This window comes from Syngnathoides biaculeatus, chromosome 7 (assembly GCF_019802595.1).
Source record: "Syngnathoides biaculeatus isolate LvHL_M chromosome 7, ASM1980259v1, whole genome shotgun sequence".
NCBI lineage: Eukaryota > Metazoa > Chordata > Actinopteri > Syngnathiformes > Syngnathidae > Syngnathoides > Syngnathoides biaculeatus.
Genome location: NC_084646.1, coordinates 32796000 through 32815791, shown reverse-complemented (window position 1 = coordinate 32815791; position 19792 = coordinate 32796000). Strand labels below are relative to the sequence as shown.

General features: G+C 45.7%; 1 protein-coding gene and 1 long non-coding RNA gene across 2 annotated transcripts in view; one reads left to right on the top strand and one right to left on the bottom strand.

Annotated features, from left to right (window-relative positions):
• Positions 1-2634: 2634 nt before the first annotated feature.
• Positions 2635-5710, bottom strand: LOC133503570 (uncharacterized). The gene is made up of 2 exons (XM_061825286.1): positions 4876-5710; positions 2635-4719 (listed from the first exon to the last, which is right to left on the bottom strand). The coding sequence occupies exon 2, from the start codon at positions 4348-4350 to the stop codon at positions 2635-2637; it is 1716 nt and encodes a 571-aa protein (XP_061681270.1). The 5' UTR covers positions 4351-4719; positions 4876-5710.
• Positions 5711-5874: 164 nt separating this feature from the next.
• LOC133503731 (uncharacterized) overlaps positions 5875-19792 on the top strand; it is a 32071-nt gene continuing 18153 nt past the window's right edge. Inside the window, exons 1-2 of the long non-coding RNA XR_009795823.1 lie at positions 5875-6142; positions 13675-13826. This is a non-coding gene — a long non-coding RNA (uncharacterized LOC133503731). The remainder of the gene's footprint in view (positions 6143-13674; positions 13827-19792) is intronic.

Sequence of the window (19792 nt, the reverse complement as noted above, 5' to 3'; positions counted from 1 at the left end):
CCCAATTATAATGGCTGGTAAGTGCACTTACTGTATCTATAGGCATTAACAAATCACAGTAAGGCACCTAAATGCTATTCCATATCCATCCATCCATCCATCCATCCATTTTCTATAATCAATTCTCCGGATTGGGTCGCGGGGGAAATAGCTTCAGCAGGGATACCCAGACTTTCCTTTCCCAAGCACTTCTTCCAGTTCTTCAGGAGGGATCCCGAGGCGTTTCCAGGCCAGCTGAGAGATATAGTCTCACCAGCGAGCATACGTCTTGAAGTCCTTCTCCATGTCCTCATTGAGCTCCTCCCACATCCGGGTTTTTGCCGCAGTGACCACTGGGGCTGCATTCTGCTTGGCCATCTGGTACCTATCAACTGCCTCGGGAGTCCCACTGGCCAAAAATGCCTGATAGGACTCCTTCTTCAGCTTAACAGCCTCCCTCACTGTTGGTGACAAAAAGTGAGGTGAATGCCGCCACGACAGGCACCAACCACCTTATGGCCACAGCTTCGGTTGGACTCAATGTCCCCGCTTGCCCTGGGATGTGAGCAAAGTTCTTTTGGAGATGGGAGTTGAAATTCCTTCGAAAAGGAAAATCTGACAGCCGTTCTCAGCAGACCCTCAGAATACATTTGGGCCTGCCACATCAGACTGGTATCTTCCCCCACCATCGGAGCCAACTAGGTGGTGATCAGTTGACAGCTCCACCCCTCTCTTCACCCAAGTGTCCAAGACATTTGGTCGCAAGTCTGATGACACGACCACAGAGTCGATCATTGAACGGCGACCTAGGGTGTCCTGGGGCCAGGTGCACATGTGGACACCTTCATGCCTGAACATGGTGTTTATGGACAATCCGTGATGAGCACAGAAGTCCAATAACAGAACACCACTCAGGTTCTGATTAGGGTCCCGTTCTTCCCAATCACACCCTTCCAGGTTTCACTGTGATTTCCCATGTGGGCATTGAAGCCTCCTAGCAGAATGATGGAGTTGCCAGAGGGGGCGCTCTCCAGCACTCCCTCTAAGGACTCCAAAAAGGGTGGGTACTCTGAACTCCTGTTTGGTGCATAGAACAGTCAGGACCCCTCCCCCTAGCTGGAGGAGGAGGGAGGCTACTCTCTCATCCACCAGGGTAACCCACACCTGCTCTGCATCTGTCACTGTGGGCATCTCCAGAGTGGAAGAGTCCAACCCCTCTCAAGAGGTGTGATGCCAGAGCCCAAGCAGTGTGGAGAAGCGAGTCAGACTCTATCCTGTCTGAACTTCTCAACCTCACTCACCAACTCGGGCTTATTCCCTGCCAAGGAGGTGACATTCCATGTCCCTAGAGCTAATTTCTGTAGCTGGGGATTGGAACGCCAAGGTCCCTGCCTTTGGCCACCGCCCAGCTCACATCGCACCCGACCTCTGAGCCCTCTCACAGGTGGTGAGCCCATAGGAAGGGGGACTCATGCTACCGTTTCCGGCTACACCAGGCACTCGCCTTCGAGCTCCACCTCCAGGCCTGGCTCCATATATATAATGGAAATAAGAAATTGTATCAACATTAGCATGGGAAGAAAAGAGAGTTAAAAGACAATACAATTAGTTTTCAACGTATTGACATCAGATTATATTCTTTTCGTTTCTTGTTTTATTGGATCTCAGTGTGCCATTGGAGAAACCCATAATGTGATAACAGCCCATGACAAATATAGGACCATAAGTCAGGAACAGATCATTGGACCCAGAATGTACAACTCACAAGACCAGGTACAGATCGGGGAGAGTCTTTATTCGATTCAGGACTGGTACACAGGCTGGCAGTCCAAACAGGCAATAGTGTCAGAAACACATAGCGAAGAGGAAAGGTCATCAATGAGGCAGGATTTGGTACACAGAGGATCATAGACATTGATACAAAACCAGGGGAACGTGACATCAAGCAGTGGCCTGGCCATGCCCCGGACAGTACCCCCAACGGCCGACCCCATACGGCCAGGGGCACCAGGATGCGCAGCATGGAAATCTCGGATGAGCGTGGGATCAACAATGAAACCTAAGGCAATCCAAGACCTCTCCTCGGGACCATAGCCCTCCTTATCCATAAGATACTGTGCAAGCCTGCCCCGACGCCACGAGGACTGCAGATGGAACACTGAATAAACCGGGCCCCCGTCCACAAACCGGGGGAGAGGACGGGGCCTGGCAGGAGCGACTAATGGAGCCTGTTTGAGCAGACTGACATGAAATATAGGCTTGAGCTGTATGGACTTCATGAGTCTCATCTTCATCGAGAGGAATTGTCCCCATGAATTCAGGAGCTAATTTATGGGATTCCCACCGGAGGGGAAGATGTTCCGTTGAGAACAAGACCTGCAGAACAACCCTGTAATCGGGGGGTAGGGCCCTCCTATGGTCAGCTGCGACCACGCCCTCTGTATCCACCACAGAACCCTTGGCCTCGGCCCCGTCCAGCCCCCACTGGAGTTTGATACATCTGTTTTTGTTTAATCTTTTCTTGTTTTGCCTCACCATGCAACTTTGCCAACTGTAGTTTAACCAAACTAGTCGCCAGAGCATCAGTTTCCTTTTGATCTTTATTTGCTTTTTCCATGTAGATGCGGCAATGGTGTATCAAATGCCTCTTAAATCTCAGTTCCGGACAGACCAAAATGTCCGGATCAATCTCATAATCGCTTGCACCTCATTTGGGAGGCCGTTCAGCATCGCCGTCCTGAACATCATCTCATCTTCAGGGTAGCTGCCTGGGTGTTTGCCTGTGGTCTCAATCCACAGCTCCAATGCCTGAGCATAATGTTGCTCGGGAGTCACATTTTTTCCATAATTAAAAATTGTTGGCACCACATCCACTGGGGAGGGAAAGGCCGCCCTCAGCTCCCGAAACAACGCCTCCGAGATCTCAGCCAGGGGCGTTTCTCTCCCCAGCTGGCGAGTGCCAGCTGCCCCCTCAATATTCTGTAATTGAATCAGGGAACATGATCCCAAAATGGCTTGTCTAAAATCCCCCAATGCTACTCCCTGTCCTGACATGGCAGCTAAGAATTTTGTAATCCAGGCTCGTGCCCCCTTATGGATGGGGGGCAATTTTTCCACCAATGCAGCCACATCCCGAAGCACCAAAGGCTCATAGTGACGGCCAGCATGAGTCACCACTAGGGGTGCCATTGTTTGAGGCTGCTCCTGCTGTGCCATCATTTTCCCTTTACTACGCGTATTATAGCCTCGCTCCGCCCTGGGCATGCTCTCCTCACTCAACGGTCTGAGAATCTGCCGCTGTTCACGTAACACCACCTCGTCTTCCTCATCACTTTCCATTTCCTTCTCGCGGTGATCAGCGTCGCTGGGCATTGCCTGCCCATGTTTCCGTGTCCCCGTCATCACTTCCTCTAACATCTCTCTTTCCTCACTCGGCACCCTTTGTCCTTCAAACAACTTCCGCGATTCCTCCTTCTTCATCAGCTTCGGAGTCCTCTTACTCACTGCACGAGTGGTGCCCCCGTCTCCTGCTAGCTCCGCCCCTGGCGCCATCACGGGCGACTCCACACTCCCCTGCTGTTTCCCGCGCACTCTCTTTCTCTCATTATTCACAGCCTGTTCAATCAACTGTATGGTCGCTGGCGCCATCAGTGAACCTTCATCTTCTACATCTAAAACCATTCTGCCCCCCAAGGTGACTACGGGGGGCATTACTGGCGCCGTCGGATACGGTGGCGGCGCAAACACATACTGTCGCGAGTCCGACAACTGTGGATAAATGCCTCTCAGACATTCCGTCTTTTCTTCCACTTTTTCAATCAGTTCATCCTCTTTCTTCACCTCATTCTCACTCTTTTCCTCTTTTATCGCCGCCAGCGCAGTAGCGATAGTTGCCAATTGGTGAATGCCTCGTCTATCTTTCTCCAATTTCTTCACTTCCTTCTCAAGTTTACTACGCTGTCGCCATCCGACTTGGCTCTGATCCTCCTTCATATCTCGAACATCTGCCAACATTCTGCTTTCCTTTTTCTGTAACTGTCGCGCTAACTTCGCCATGTCCCATGTTCCGGGTTCTCCGTGAAACAATTCATCCTTCTTTAATTTCAGAAACAACTTCTGACTCTGTTCTTTTTCCTTCTTAATTTTCTTACTTTCTATTCCACTAATCAACTGTGATTCCATCTTAGCGTAATGACCATTAATCTTCGACCAGACTTCAGTCCGTTCGTCTGAAGTGCTGGACCCGAGACCCCTCTCACACTTCCTCTCATTCGCCATCTTTAAATCCACCCGCGCATGTCCCAACCACTTTTTACGCAGAACAATGTTAGTTTTCACACTCACACTCACACCGCTTCCACACTGATACATAAAACCCAGATTTTAAACCGTATCGTAACCACGAATAGTTCCAAACTATTCTAGTAGGTAAATCCCAGATTTTATACCCTACTAATGTCCACACTATTACACTTTTACGCCGTTCGGCTCCTCCTTCCTCTTATAATTTAGCGTTGCCAATGTGCAGAATTTGAAAAGGAGTCTGCTTACCTTGTTTCACTGTGGGCCCAAGAGGAAAGACGGTCGGACACGTGGCTCCTTTGTCAGGTCGTCACCTGGTGTGGACGTGGGTCCCTGACCCGAGTCCCAGACTCTTGTGGTTTTTCTCGAAGTCCCGGACTTCTTTTACCTCTCTTGCATCACGTCGGGGTCACCATAAATTGTTGGAATTTATTATTTCTAAATCATCATAAACTTAAGTTAGTAATCTGACTCCAATTTGTGACCTTACCCAACTGCCACTCATCCAACAATACGCGCGCTCGTTCTGCAATAGAAAGGTATCAGGAAGCCGGCATTTTCACACACGAGTGGATTTATTCCTTCAACACACACCTGGGTCTCGGGTCCCTCTCATTACAACCCTGTACGTCTCTGTTCCCTCAGCCGACGTACTCTACATCCGCGTTTCCCAGAACAATTTTAAAGTACAATCTACTGATTCACTATTGGTTCTGTGTCTCCTGCAGGTATCCTTGGCGCGCTCTCATTAGTCTCCTTTGGTCCGCCGGATGTTGGCCCGACTCCTCCCCTGCAGACTCGCATGCTGACTCCTCCTGGTGGTGGTTTCCTGACAGTAGTTTTTCCACCAACTGCCTCTGACTCCTCTGTCTCCGCACCCTCCTTGCAGTTAGCACCGTCTGTTCTAAAACATTCCATTCTTGCACCACATACCCTGTTTCGTTTCACCAGTCACACACTCAGCACTTTACAGTCTCACACTTTCATACACAGGATGTAGCAACATCTAATGAACTACTTTAAGCTCAAACTCTTATATTCCTTGACCGCGGCAAGTGATGGAGAGGCAAGGTTGTCAACGAGGCAGGGTTCAATACACAGTGGATTGTAGACAAGGACATGGAACTGCGGTAACTTGACATCAAGGTACAACAATCTGTAAAATTAAGCCACATACACGCAAACCTTAAAAACATGGTCTAATTATCCTGAATGGGTTCCAGGTGACCTGGCCACACCCCTGCCACCATACCATTATAAAATGACCCTTTTTAAAATGCATTAAGCCCAAAATTTAAGAACTGGCAAATATCGTAATAACTTTTGGCTCATACTGTAATAAGCTATTCGTATTGAAAATGGATTGATGGATAGACTTCACATGATCAGGATTTTCGGGCCCGATCACTGATCTGATCACAAGATGATGCAATGGTGTGTATTTAAAGCTCAAGTGTTGTCAAACGGATTATTTTTGGTCTACTATTAATGAAAAACCCACAGCCAATATGGTCTCATGTGTTTTTTTCACCACAAAACATGATTTTGACGTATACAGCTTTTATAACTCCTGCCATGAAAATCCTCTCAGGAATTTGTTGTCGAGAAGAAGCAGGAAGTGACATAAAGGACAGTGGCGCCCCCTCGTGGACTCGTTTGTTTCCATTAGTTTAACCTCTGCGAAGGTAGCTCGTTGTTCCTTTGTGTTATTCCATATGCCGGCTCATTGCATTTCTGGACATTGCTTGAACACTCGGGAGAATGGAATTACGCTTCGTAAGTTTGAAAGAGACCCTGTTCGTTGTGAAAAATGGATTGCACGGGTGCAGATGACGAGAACTTCGTGGGTTCCGAATAACAGGTAGGTGTGTATACAGCTACTAAAAAAAAAAAGGTTGGGACGGACCACGTAATCGGTCTCTCTCATAACGTAGCAAAAGATCCGCATATGAAATGTGTTGATTTGCGCATACAGCTACTAAAAAAAATAATAGTTTGTGGCGGACCACGTAATCGGTCTCTCTCATAACGTAACAAAAGATCGGCGTGTAGCGCCGGAGAAAAGGAGTCGGAGGCGGAGTGTCGGACACAGGAACAGAACTTGCTTTATTGTTCGACATCAAAACACTACTCGCATAACGGCGGGAACTCTGTTAACCTTTCCTCCGGAAGCGCAACAACAAAAACAGTCCGTGCGGAACCCCGCACCCCAACTCGAGGTCCCGCGGGTGAATTATGTAAACACCAAAGGCGTATAAAATGTCGACGTGCGCGTCGCCAAGCCAACAATGTCTCACACATTGTTGGCTTGTGGCCTTATATAGCACGGCGGGCCGAAACTCAGCTGTATTGGCTGAGGCGCCGCATTCGGCGGTCACATCTTCCGCGAAGGCTTTCACACCTAAAGCAGTCTCAGATTAGTCCATTATTTTTGGGATTTGGAAGGAAACTGGAGTGCCTGGAGAAAGCCCACACAGGCATGGAGCGAACATGCAGAGGCAGTAGGGGAATTTGAACCCTGGTCTTCAGAACTGTGAGGTTAATGCTCTCACAGGCTGCGCCACTGTGCCGTACTGCAATAAAGTAAAACAATTTTTCTTCATGCTGAAAACACAGCTGGCAAAACACTGCTGAACACTGTGCCTTCATAACATAAAGCAAAATGAATCCAAATGTTAAGAGAAATATCAACATGACTACATGCCTTGTTTAATTCGTAACATTTCTCAAAAATTACATTGTGGCATCAGTGGGTCAGCTGGAAAGTGTTGGCCTCACAGATCTGAGGACCCGGATTCAATCACAGCCCTCCCTGTGTGGAGTTTGCATGTTCTCCGCGTGCCTGCGTGAGTTTTCTCAAAGCACTCCGGTTTCATCCCATAACCCCAAAACACGAAACATTAATTGGATGCTCTAAATTGCCCCTGGGTGTGATTGTGAGTGCAGATTTTTGGCTCGCTGTGCTCTGCGATTGGCTGGCAACCAGTTCAGGATGTATCCTGCTTCCTGCCCGTCGACAGCTGGGGTAGGCTCCAGCACTCCAGCGACCTTCGTGAGGATAAGTGCCTAACAAAATGGATAGATTATATTGTGACTTCATTGAGAAGTCTCCATCTTCACATTTAAAAACCACCACAGTGGGAAGAAGGTGACATGGAAAACAACAATGAAGGGATTAAAATGAAGTGACAGTTTTGTCTGAGAAGGGGCTGGTGCTCATTATAAATCCTTCTGTAGTACATGAATACCAAATATATATGCGGTTTAGGTGTGCATGTGGATTTGTGTGTATACTGGATATCCAAGTCTGCTGATTCAGCTCGTTATTTGATGCCACTGTCGACAGATTGAGTTTAAATCCCCCCCACACCCACACAGGGGAGTGAATAGGTTTTAGCGTGGGAGCAGTTATACAGGCGGCACGGTGGAGCAGCTGTAAAGCATTGGGCTCACAGTTCTGAGAACTAGGGTTTGATCCCAGCCCCACCTGTGTGGAGTTTGCATGTTCTCGCCGTACCTTTGTGGGCATTCCGGTTTCCTTCCACATCCCCAAAACATGTAACATTAATTGGAGACTAAATTTTCCCTAGGTGTGATCGTGAGTGCGGCTGTTTGTCTCTATGTGCCCTGCGATTGGCAAGCAACCAGTTCAGGGCGTACCCTGCCTTCTCCCGTTGACAGCTGGGATAGGCTCAAGCACTCCCGCGACCCTTCTGAGGATAATTAGCTAAGAATGGATGGATGGATGAAGTTATACAGTCGATAATTTTAAATTAAACAGTAAATGGACTGCACTTAGACATACAGGATAGCACTTTATCTACACCATCACACTGCCCAAAGTGCTATACAAAACCTCATATTCACCCACTCACACACATAAAACAATTGGTGGCTGCTGGCATGCAAAGTGCTTCCAGGCCCACGGAGAGGAAATTATGGATCAGTGTCTTCCTCAAATGCACTTCGGCATGCAGACAGTGGCAGCAGAGATTTGAACCTCTACCAGGTTAATGGACAACCCACTCTACCTCATGATCCATATTCACCACTATACAAATTATAGAAATGATACAGTTTTGCATATGTTATGACCACAAGAATTTAACAACAGATTTTTTTTTCCAAAACAGCAATAGTCAGTCTGTGATTTATGATAGAAGATGTTTACTCAAATAGGGAGGGTATGGGGAATATGTTTAACTGCAGAGGAAGCATCTACATGAGAGGAGGCCTTTATTTGCACAGACATAACTGCTGAAGATTCAGCGAAAGATGGCAAATGTCAATGCATTAGAAGAGTTACTATCAGAAGAGAAGACAAGTTGTTGCATGAGACTGTAATGCTACACCCGGTGAGGGAAGGATGGGCAAGACAGGACAGGAGAAGGACAGCAGAATAACCTTGCAGGACACGGGTTATGACCCGCTTTAGCATGAAAGTGCTGCAGGACTGGCTAAGTGAGTTACAGAAGTCTATAGAATGAGAAAATATTGTAAATTGGAGGGATACACAAATAATTCACTTATACATGAGTTATTTATCGCAATAAGTGAGTGGTCCCACGTGCAGTGAGAGAGTACATGGGTGTGTGCCTATGGACACGTAAAAGTGAATTCATACCATTGTAAATCCTCACAGAAATGTCCTATAATTGCTCTGGCTGCAACGTGGAGGCTAAGGACCCTACCCAATCACCCAAGGACAGGAACGGGCCGATAGGTCCACTCCAGAGCAACCCAGGACACGTCCATGCTGAGGGACCAAGGGTGATCCATCGACCCTTCCAAGGTGGCCGCAGGGACCTAATCCAACCCCGCCCCTCCCACCACCCCCAGAAGAAGACAATATTGAGTGCTGTAAAGCAGTGGTTCTCTTTTCCACTCAAATCTGTCATTTATGTACCCACAAACCAGGTATGAACCTTGGGTATTGGTGGAGCAATCCTAAAATGTGGGTGGTCTACATAAAACTTCCTATGCACAGCATGTTCACATTGTTCCGTGAATTTAATCCCTTTTTCACTTCTGCATTCTAAGGCCATAGCAAGTATAGCTGTCCATGAAAGTGAAATATCATGTTGCACGTTTTGATTCAGTTAATTGTCCAGTGATGGCGTAACTGTGCTGACGGTGCTGGACACTTCTAGTCCGTCAGGCTGATCGACTGCCCAACAGTCATAATGTGTCCCCTTGCGTTGGGAGTCGCTGTCTGTACGGTACTGTGCAGTGAAGAAAAAGGGTATTTGAACACCCTGCTATATTGCAAGTTCTTCCACTTAGAAATCATATCATCAATACCAGGTCTTGTGGACTCAAAACCCTCTTTGAATGCTAGGACTTGAACCAAACCATTGAAATGTGAGGAGAGCAAAACCAAATTGCTGGTGTGCATAACAACAAGAGTGTGAGTTTTTTGGCTGACCAGCAAATAGGTGATATCCTCAGCGAATAAGGAAAAATAGACGCCCCCAAAAAACCTTGGCAATATGATTTTTGAAATGTGAATATGCAGGGTTCACGTTATAGTATTCACACTGCATTTTGTCACTTGTAGTGGTTCTTAACATTTATGGAGGTCTGAACCCCCACAGGTTTCATTTGTGTGTTCATGGAACACTTCCTAATTAGAAAAACCTTTTATTTTCAAATTGAAAATGGGTAACATGAAACTATCGTAAGTAGAAACGCACTTTGCATGTTGTAGGAATAATTGTGATCATAATTATCATACATTTGCTTCCAATAAAGAAATGCTTTGCTCTGCCCTAGATAACGTGGCAGCCTCCTAGCAGGAGATAACAAGAACAAAAACATCTCTTTTATTGAAAGGATCGGTGCTTGTCGGCGCTCAGGAGACAAAGACGACACTCAACAAAAGATCAACGTTCCCAAATGCTATTTAGCCTAAATAACTGGCATATTTATTTCGACCAAATGCAAGTTCTCAAAATACAGTTGACATTGCGTGAAATCATCATATGAGCCCCTTACCTATGCCGAGATGGTGGAGAGCCAACACCCAGGCAGAGCTCCGCTTGTCAACCAGCTGGGCGTTCGTAAGCAACCTGCAGCAGACTCTACCTGTTTGTACTCTGCATCTCTCTGTTATACTTTTCAGTTGTGTGTGAGAGGAAGGGCGGGTGGCCTAACTGTTCGCCCTGGCGCCGCAACGTTTGTTTCCTGATTTACTATTGACACTTAAGAGTGTCTTTCAGGCTCTGAAAAACATCTTACGCAGCCATAACTGTCAAGACATCCCAAAACAATGTTCTTCTTTAGTATGCGAACAAGATAGTGAAACGGTCAACACGTCTTGACCAAAAAACAAGTTAGTGAAAAACAACTTATATAACCATGGTTGCACAATACATTCGGGTATTCAACGGTTAGGGAAGCATCACTAATTAACACCTCATGGCCCACAGTTTGAGCCTCAGTTTCAACCAATGCCCAATAGCATGCTAATAGCTGCTTTTCAAAAGGTGTGTACCTTAGGCCTGCTTCTGGGAGCTTTCTCGACCAGAATCCCAAGGGTTTACGAATCCTATCTTGCTTTTGCCACAAACTCCAGTTAGCGTATTCATTTTACGCCGACACCTGCAATTCTACCGGTCCCGATTTCATTTTTCACAGTGACACTGCTTGCTGTATCGCTTCCTTCGCCATATCAAATGATCGCTGTTGTTCTTCTCGCCAACTAAAGTCCTCCTTTTTGCTAGTCCATTTGTAGAGAGGTTGAAGTATCTGAATATGATTCCTCCAAAATCCAAACAACCCGATGTATTTCCTAGCATCTGCCTTGGTGTGTGGAACTGGAAAGTTAGCAATTTTAGCCTTAGCTTTTTCTGCCACTTCCCTTTCCCCTTTGTTCTAGATGATTTCACCGTTTGCGAAGCTCCTTGGACCTTTGCAGGGTTCATTTCCCATCCGAACCCTTTCATGTACTGTATTAGCTGTCCTAGAACTTCCTTCACCTCTTCCTCGCTTGTTCCTTGCACTAGTATGTCATCGATATAATGTGATATCATTATTTCCTTAGGAACTTTTAGCTTTTCCAGGTGGTCTGCTACCACCCAGTGGCAGATTGTGGGACTATGTAAATAACCCTGTGGTAGTCTTGTAAACGTGTATTGGCGCCCTTCCCAGGTAAACGCAAATTGATTCATCCTATCCTCAGGAATAGGAATAGTGAAAATTGCGTTAGCCAAATCTATGACCCCATACCACGTTCCGGGATGATGTTGCACTCGTTCTATAATTGTCACTGCGTCGGGCACTGCGGAAGTCAATGTAGGTGTGTGTTTATTCAATCCTCTGTAGTCTACTGTCATCCTCCAAGAGTTATCTGATTTCCTGACTGGCCACAACGGATTGTTCCAGTTTGTCGTCACTGTTTTCAATACACCAGCTTCTAAATATTCTTTAATGGTCGCCGAAATTTCTTCCTGTTCTCCAGGTATCCGGTATTGCTTTTGACTATCTACCTGTGTAGCTTGTGGAAAAGGTGGCATTTTTACTTTACCCACCAATATTGCATGTATTTTCAGTGGATTTACTCCGAATTCAAATCTCCCGGCTGTCAAATAAAGTGTCATTCCGGCTAATATGTCCATGCCCACTATCCACTCTGGGATAGGGGTTATAATCACCATATATGTTTTTATAGAAATATTTCCTATTTTCAAAGGTAAGTTTACATGTTTTCCATAAATCACTTTTCCTCCTAGTCCTGTTAATGGTACTAGGGGTCCTTTCATTTTCTCTGGATTTTCATAAATTATTGAGGCCTCCGCCCCGGTATCTACTAATGCTGTTACTGTTTGAACTGATTTATCCCAATAAATTTCCATCCTCACATGAGGTCTCATATCACCGGTAGACCATCGTTGAGCAGGTTGTTGACGAGCTACCAGGGCTTGGCCTTCATCCTATTCATCATCATGATGGCGTCATTTATTTTTGCCTTTCTTCCCCTTCTTCCGTCGCTGCACTGCTGCTACTTGCCTCACTTCCTCCTCCTCCTTGCTTGATGAAGTCTCCTCCTCCTCCCGTGGTAAGGGAGGAGTGGTAGGAGGGACAATGGGAGGGGGCTTTATCAACTCTTTCAGCATACTGGTTAACTCCGCCACGCCCTTCGTCATTTGAGGAAAGCCTCCTCCGGAGAAACATCTAACCTGCAGTCCCTTCTGTCTGCATTTTTCAGCAAGCGCTGACGTAGGAACCCCGTCAATTTCCTCAGCTGGAACCCCTGCTTTGATTAGTGCCCTCCACATTTCACTTCTGCTTCCCTCAGTTTTTCCCTTTTTCGGAAAACTGTTCCTGTTTTCCCTAGGTTTTTCACGTGGTTCACGATCACGCAGCGCGCTCAGGTTAGACCAGTCTCTGAGCGTTGCTAACTCCGCCAACCTACTTTTCACCATCGAGAATGTCAGGTCCGCGGCTCCCAACAAAATAGTTAATACCGCCGCTCTATAATGTGGGGGATCATCACGTATTATTGCATCCCGGATCATTTTCAGGACCTCCCCATCTCTTATTTCCACAGAGCCGTCACTCGAAATTGAGTGCCTCATACACAACCGTGTCAATCTCATCACTGCATCCCTAATTGTTGACCATTGCCCTCTCAGTTCTGGCCAGTCTTGATATGATGGAAATATCATCTGCGCTGCTGCCCCATATAATGCTGAGAGAGGGAGCACTACATCACCGCCCATGACTCTGCACATTCCCCGGAATTCCGCATTTAGCTGGCTATCGGTGGAAAGCGCTGCGAACCGCTGATAATCCCCAGCATCTATATTAACGGCATCAGCTCCTTCCTCTATCAACCGAATGAGCCAAACATCGATCGGTTCGCCCAGTTTCTGACGATACTTTGTCACAATATGAGTCGTCTCTTCCTGTGTATAATCTTCTCTAGTCATGAACAATTCTGGCTCTGGCTGCGCTTGTGGGCCAGCCCTCACACTCGCTCGCCATTTTCGTCCAGAATTGGAATTATGGGAAACATCATTAATTAACACTCCTCTCAGCATCTAATCATCAGAACTGTCAAAACTGCTGCCTGTTAAAGAAATGATGACCACACATGTATTCAGCAATCTTCCACACAAGTACACGCACATGAACAAACATTTACACCTTGTTTCAAACTGTTTTGCTTGTCGTCTCCTTTTTGTAACATCCATGTAAATAAGGGGCGTCTCAAAACTAAATAAATAGAGGTGCCGAGGAGAGGATAATCAGAGAGTGCAGTGGTGAATTGTACGAGACAGTTCCTCTCCTCTCTCCTCGCGAGACTTGAACTGGTGTCTTTGCTTCCTTTTTTGTCCTGTTTAATGAATATCTGATTGGTGAACCTGACATTTACTTGGTCCTTCGAGCCAGATCTCAAGATACCTGAGGTTTCCAGGGGCCGAGTTGACGTCCAGGCAAAGACCGTGGCCACGGCACTTGAGACTCTTACCGGGACTGGGCCTCGACTTTGCACCTGGAGGCTGAGGGTTGACGAGAAGGCGAAGGAAGTGAAGACATTTCTGGTGAGTAGGAAACTCCCACACTCATGAGGAATGAGTGAATGCGCATCTGGGTGACTGCGGCAAAACCAAACCTCGAGAATACTAGTCACTATCGAGTAGACTAATTAGTCTATAAAACTGAGAAAAGGGCAAGGTGTGTCCTGTACGTGAGCTCCGTGAAACGCGTGCATGTGTAAAAGTGTGAGTGGAGGTTCGCTACCTCATTTGAACAGGAAATTGAGTGACAACTGTTTGAGGATGCAGAGGTAAGAATTCTCCGCCACTTGTGGTAGAAGCTTGAGAATTACCTCAAACAGAACGTAATTGTCACCCTCTTCAGGGGGAAGTCAGTATAGTCACCTGAGGTGAACCTCTGACTCCAACAGGGGAAAAACAAATAGCAAAATAGTTGAAAAACAAGATCTGAAAAAAAAAAATAATAATGATGTGTAAGGACTAGAAGTTTGGAGAAAGCAAATGTCCTACTAAAACAAAACATCTAAATTTGTGGATAACACAATATGACTTTGCTGGCCAGCTCAACATACACACAAAAAAACATATATAGTTAACATGCAGGATAAAATAAGAGAAACACACACACAAAAACCAAAAAAAAAAAAAAAACCCAACAAAAAACCCCCCCAAAAAAAGCTGGACTCAAGATGATGTGAAAACGGCCATAAAAGGTATCACATCTCATAAAGTTGATGTAACATAATTCGTCCAGGGAACGGAAGACTTGAGAAAATCTTACCACTTAAATGGTGTGGAAGTACAACTTCTTCTTCTTTTCCTTTCGGCTTGTCCCGTTAGGGGTCGCCACAGCGTGTCATCTTTTGCCATCTTAGCCTATCTCCTGCATCTTCCTCTCTAACCCCAACTGCCCTCATGTCTTCCCTCACCACATCCATAAACCTTCTCTTTGGTCTTCCTCTCGCTCTTTTGCCTGGGAGCTCCATCCTCAGCATCCTTCTACCAATATACTCACTCTCTCGCCTCTGAACATGTCCAAACCATCGAAGTCTTCTCTCTCGAATCTTGTCTCCAAAACATCCAGCTTTGGCTGTCCCTCGAATGAGCTCATTTCTAATCCTATCCAACCTGCTCACTCCGAGCGAGAACCTCAACATCTTCATTTCTGCCACCTCCAGTTCAGCTTCCTGTTGTTTCTTCAGTGCCACCGTCTCTAATCCGTACATCATGGCCGGCCTCACCACTGTTTTGTAAACTTTGCCCTTCATCCTAGCAGAGACTCTTCTGTCACATAACACACCAGACACCTTTCGCCAGCTGTTCCAACCTGCTTGGACCCGTTTCTTCACTTCCTGACCACACTCTCCATTGCTCTGTATTGTTGACCCCAAGTATTTGAAGTCATCCACCCTCGCTATCTCTTCTCCCTGTAGCCTCACTCTTCCCCCTCCACTTTTCTCATTCACGCACATATATTCTGTTTTACTTCGGCTAATCTTCATTCCTCTCCTTTCCAGTGCATGTCTCCATCTTTCCAATTGCTCCTCTGCATGCTCCCTGCTTTCACTGCATATGACAATATCATCTGCGAACATCATGGTCCAAGGGGATTCCAGTCTAACCTCATCTGTCAGCCTATCCATTACCACTGCAAACAGGAAGGGGCTCAGAGCTGATCCCTGATGCAGTCCCACCTCCACCTTAAATTCCTCTGTCACACCTAAGGCACACCTCACCATTGTTCTGCTGCCATCATACATGTCCTGTACTATTTTAACATACTTCTCTGCCACACCAGACTTACGCATGCAGTACCACAGTTCCTCTCTTGGTACTCTGTCATAGGCTTTCTCTAGATCCACAAAGACACAATGTAGCTCCTTCTGACCTTCTCTGTACTTTTCCACGAGCATCCTCAAGGCAAATAATGCATCTGTGGTACTCTTTCTAGGCATGAAACCATACTGTTGCTCGCAGATACTTACTTCTGACCTGAGTCTAGCCTCCACTACTCTTTCCCATAACTTCATTGTGTGGCTCATCAACTTTATTCCTCTATAGTTCCCACAGCTCTGAACATCCCCTTTGTTCTTAAAAATGGGAACTAGAACAGTTTTCCTCCATTCTTCAGGCATCTTTTCGCCCGCTAGTATTCTGTTGAATAAGTTGGTCAAAAACTCCACAGCCATCTCTCCAAATTGCTTCCATACCTCTACCGGTATGTCATCAGGACCAACTGCCTTCCCATTTTTCATCCTTTGTAATGCCTTTCTGACTTCCCCCTTAGTAATCATTTCCACTTCCTGGTCCTTCACTCTTGCCTCTTCAACTCTTCCTTCTCTCTCATTTTCTTCATTCATTAACTTCTCAAAGTATTCTTTCCATCTATTTAGCACACTACCGGCACCAGTCAACACATTTCCATCTCTATCCTTAATCAGCCTAACCTGCTGCACATCCTTCCCATCTCTATCCCTCTGTCTGGCCAACCTGTAGAGATCCTTTTCTCCTTCTTTCGTGTCCAACCTGGTGTACATGTCTTCATATGCCTCTTGTTTAGCCTTTGCCACCTCTACCTTTGCCCTACGTCGCATCTCGATGTACTCCTTTCGCCTCTCCTCAGTCCTCTCAGTATCCCACTTCTTCTTTGCTAATCTCTTTCCTTGTATTACTCCCTGTATTTTGGGGTTCCACCACCAAGTCTCCTTCTCCCCTTTCCTACCAGATGACACACCAAGTACTCTCCTGCCTGTCTCTCTGATCACCTTGGCTGTCGTCGTCCAGTCTTCCGGGAGCTTCGGTTGTCCATCGAGAGCCTGTCTCACCTCTTTCCGGAAGGCCGCACAACATTCTTCCTTTCTCAGCTTCCACCACATGGTTCTCTGCTCTACCTTTGTCTTCTTAATCTTCCTACCCACCACCAGAGTCATCCTACACACTACCATCCTATGCTGTCGAGCTACACTCTCCCCTACCACTACTTTACAGTCAGTAACCTCCTTCAGATTACATCGTCTGCACAAAATATAATCTACCTGCGTGGTTCTACCTCCGCTCTTGTAGGTCACTATGTGTTCCTCCCTCTTCTGGAAATAAGTGTTCACTACAGCCATCTCCATCCTTTTTGCAAAGTCCACCACCATCTGCCCTTCAAAGTTCCTTTCCTGGATGCCGTACTTACCCATCACTTCTTCATCGCCCCTGTTTCCTTTACCAATATGTCCATTACAATCTGCACCAATCACAACTCTCTCGCTGTCTGGGATGCTCAGAACTACTTCATCTAGTTCCTTCCAGAATTTCTCTTTCAACTCTAGGTCACATCCTACCTGTGGTGCATAGCCGCTAACCACATTATACATAACACCCTCAATTTCAAATTTTAGTCTCATCACTCGATCTGATACTCTTTTCACCTCCAAGACATTCTTAGCCAGCTCTTCCTTTAAAATAACCCCTACTCCATTTCTCTTCCCATCTACTCCGTGGTAGAATAATTTAAACCCTGCTCCCAAACTTCTAGCCTTACTACCTTTCCACCTGCTCTCTTGGATGCACAGAATATCAACCTTTCTCCTAATCATCATGTCAACCAACTCCTGTGCTTTTCCTGTCATAGTCCCAACATTCAAAGTCCCTACACTCAGTTGTAGGCTCTGTGCATTCCTCTTTTTCTTCTGACGCTGGGTCCGGTTTCCTCCTCTTCTTTGTCTTCGACCCACAGTAGCTGAATTTCCACCGACGCCCTGCAGGTTAGCAGTGCCGGGGGCGGGCGTTGTTAACCCGGGCCACGACCGATCCGGTATGGGATTCTTTAGATGAACGCTCATATTTGTTTGGCACAGTTTTTACGCCGGATGCCCTTCCTGACGCAACCCTCTGCATTTATCCGGGCTTGGGACCGGCCTACAGATTGCACTGGTTTGTGCCCCCATAGGGCTGCATTGGTGTGGAAGTACAACAAATTTTCAAAAATGGATTGAAAAACATTGGATTGACAAACCGACTGGCAGCCTGTAACAATACGTTAACCAAGCACTACACGCAGAAAGAGTGCTATATTTCAGTCGTGGTGACAGGAACAAGACTGACTGACAAACTAAATGCACTATACAAGGAATGGACACTACCACACACGTCATTACAACAGGAGTGGAAGAGTTTGGGACAATTTGTTTTGGTTGTACGAAATGTTCCTGATTGGACAGAAAAAGAACCACATTTGGATTGGGATGACTGAACTGTACAGACAATATCTTATTGGGCAGTCTTAAACAATCTCAGACCAGATGCTGCTGTATTCACGGTGGTATCACAATCTACACAGACAATACTGGAAAAATAGAGGAATAGTGACAACTACAGGGAACACAGTGACACATGCAGAGCTACTACAAAATTTGCTCATAGCAGTTCAATTACCAAAAGAAATAGCCATATGTAAATGTGCAGTACACACATCAAATACAGACAGAATCATTAGGAAATGGATTTACAGATAAAATAGCAAAAGAAGCAGCAGCCAAAACCTTTATCGGATTAGCTGACCATGTAACAAATGAAGACATACTTTGAGATGATGTGTTAAACAAAATGCAACAGCAAAGCTTACCAGTAGAACTAAAAATGTGGAAAAAATAAGGTACTACATTACAAAATGGGAATTATGTCAGCACAGATACAAAAAAAAAAATTCTACTAAAACATTTTTTAAGTGGGCGGCAATCTTGAGCCATGGGAAGTCTCAGGTCTCAACAGGGGGAATGGTAGCCCTGGTACAAAGGCATTACATGATCCATGGATTTAACTTTTTTGTAGGGCTTGTTTGATCTGCGTGCGACATAATCCACAAGGGAGTGTGCATCCAAAACGTGGTCAGTTTCCTTAAGCTACACATCCATTCATCCCTCCATCCATTTTCTTAGCTGCTTATCCTCACAAGGGTCGCGCAGAGGGCTGGAGCCTATCCCAGCTGTCAACGGGCAGGAGGCAAGGTACACCTTGACTTGGTTGCCAGCCATTTGCAGGTCACATGGAGACAAACAGCCGCACTCACAATCACACGTAGGGGCAATTTGGACACAATGATAGATTTAGTCTAACTGTACATACATTACAAGCACATAAGGGTCTCATTCCATTCAAAACACTGTTTGGGAGACCATACAAATTACCAATAATTACCACACAATGAGAGATAGATGAATGATGAAGGAAAAAAAAAAAAAAAAAAAAAAACCACACACAAGTGGGTCCCTTTCAGGAGTTATTAAGAACCCCAAACAGCTTAAAAAATTGCAAAAAGGTGTACTTGAATTCATTTGTTGATTGTAGGAAAGTTATTGCTTTTGAAACCATTGTTCACACAAACAAAACTAATTTGTCTTTATTGGCCACTTGTAAGATAGCGCTTCTCATTCCCACTGCCAAACTTCGGGTGTACCCTGGCTCCTGCTTGTTGACAGCTGGCATAGGCTCCAGCACTCCCGCGACCCTCGTGAGGATAAGCAGCTAAGGAAATGGATCGATGGCAATTTGGACACATTGATAGATTTAGTCTAACTATACATACATTACAAGCACGTAACGGTCTTGTTCCATTCAAAACACTATTCGGGAAACCATACAAATTACCAATATTTTCCACACAATGAGAGATAGACAAATGATAAAGGAAAAAAAAACCTCACACAATTGTGTCCCTTTCAGGAGTTATTAACAACCCCAGCCATCTTAAAAAATTGCAAAAAGGTGTACTTGAATTCATTTGTTGATTGTAGGAAAGTTATTGCTTTTGAAACAATTGTTAACACAAAAAACTAATTTGTTTTTATTGGCCACTTGTAAGATAGCTGTTCTTATTCCCACTGCCAAGGTCGCTGTGGTCCGGTTACACATGGGAATGAGACTCCTGTCATAATTGTGACTAAAAAGTTTCATTTTGCTGTTGGTGTTGGATGAAAACGCTATCCGTTATTTTCATTTTTCTGTTCGAGTGGTACCTGTGGGAA

Coding starts and splice junctions, on each gene's coding strand:
- LOC133503570 (XM_061825286.1), bottom strand. CDS start 4,350: ATGTATCAGTGTGGAAGCGGTGTGAGTGTGAGTGTGAAAACTAACATT.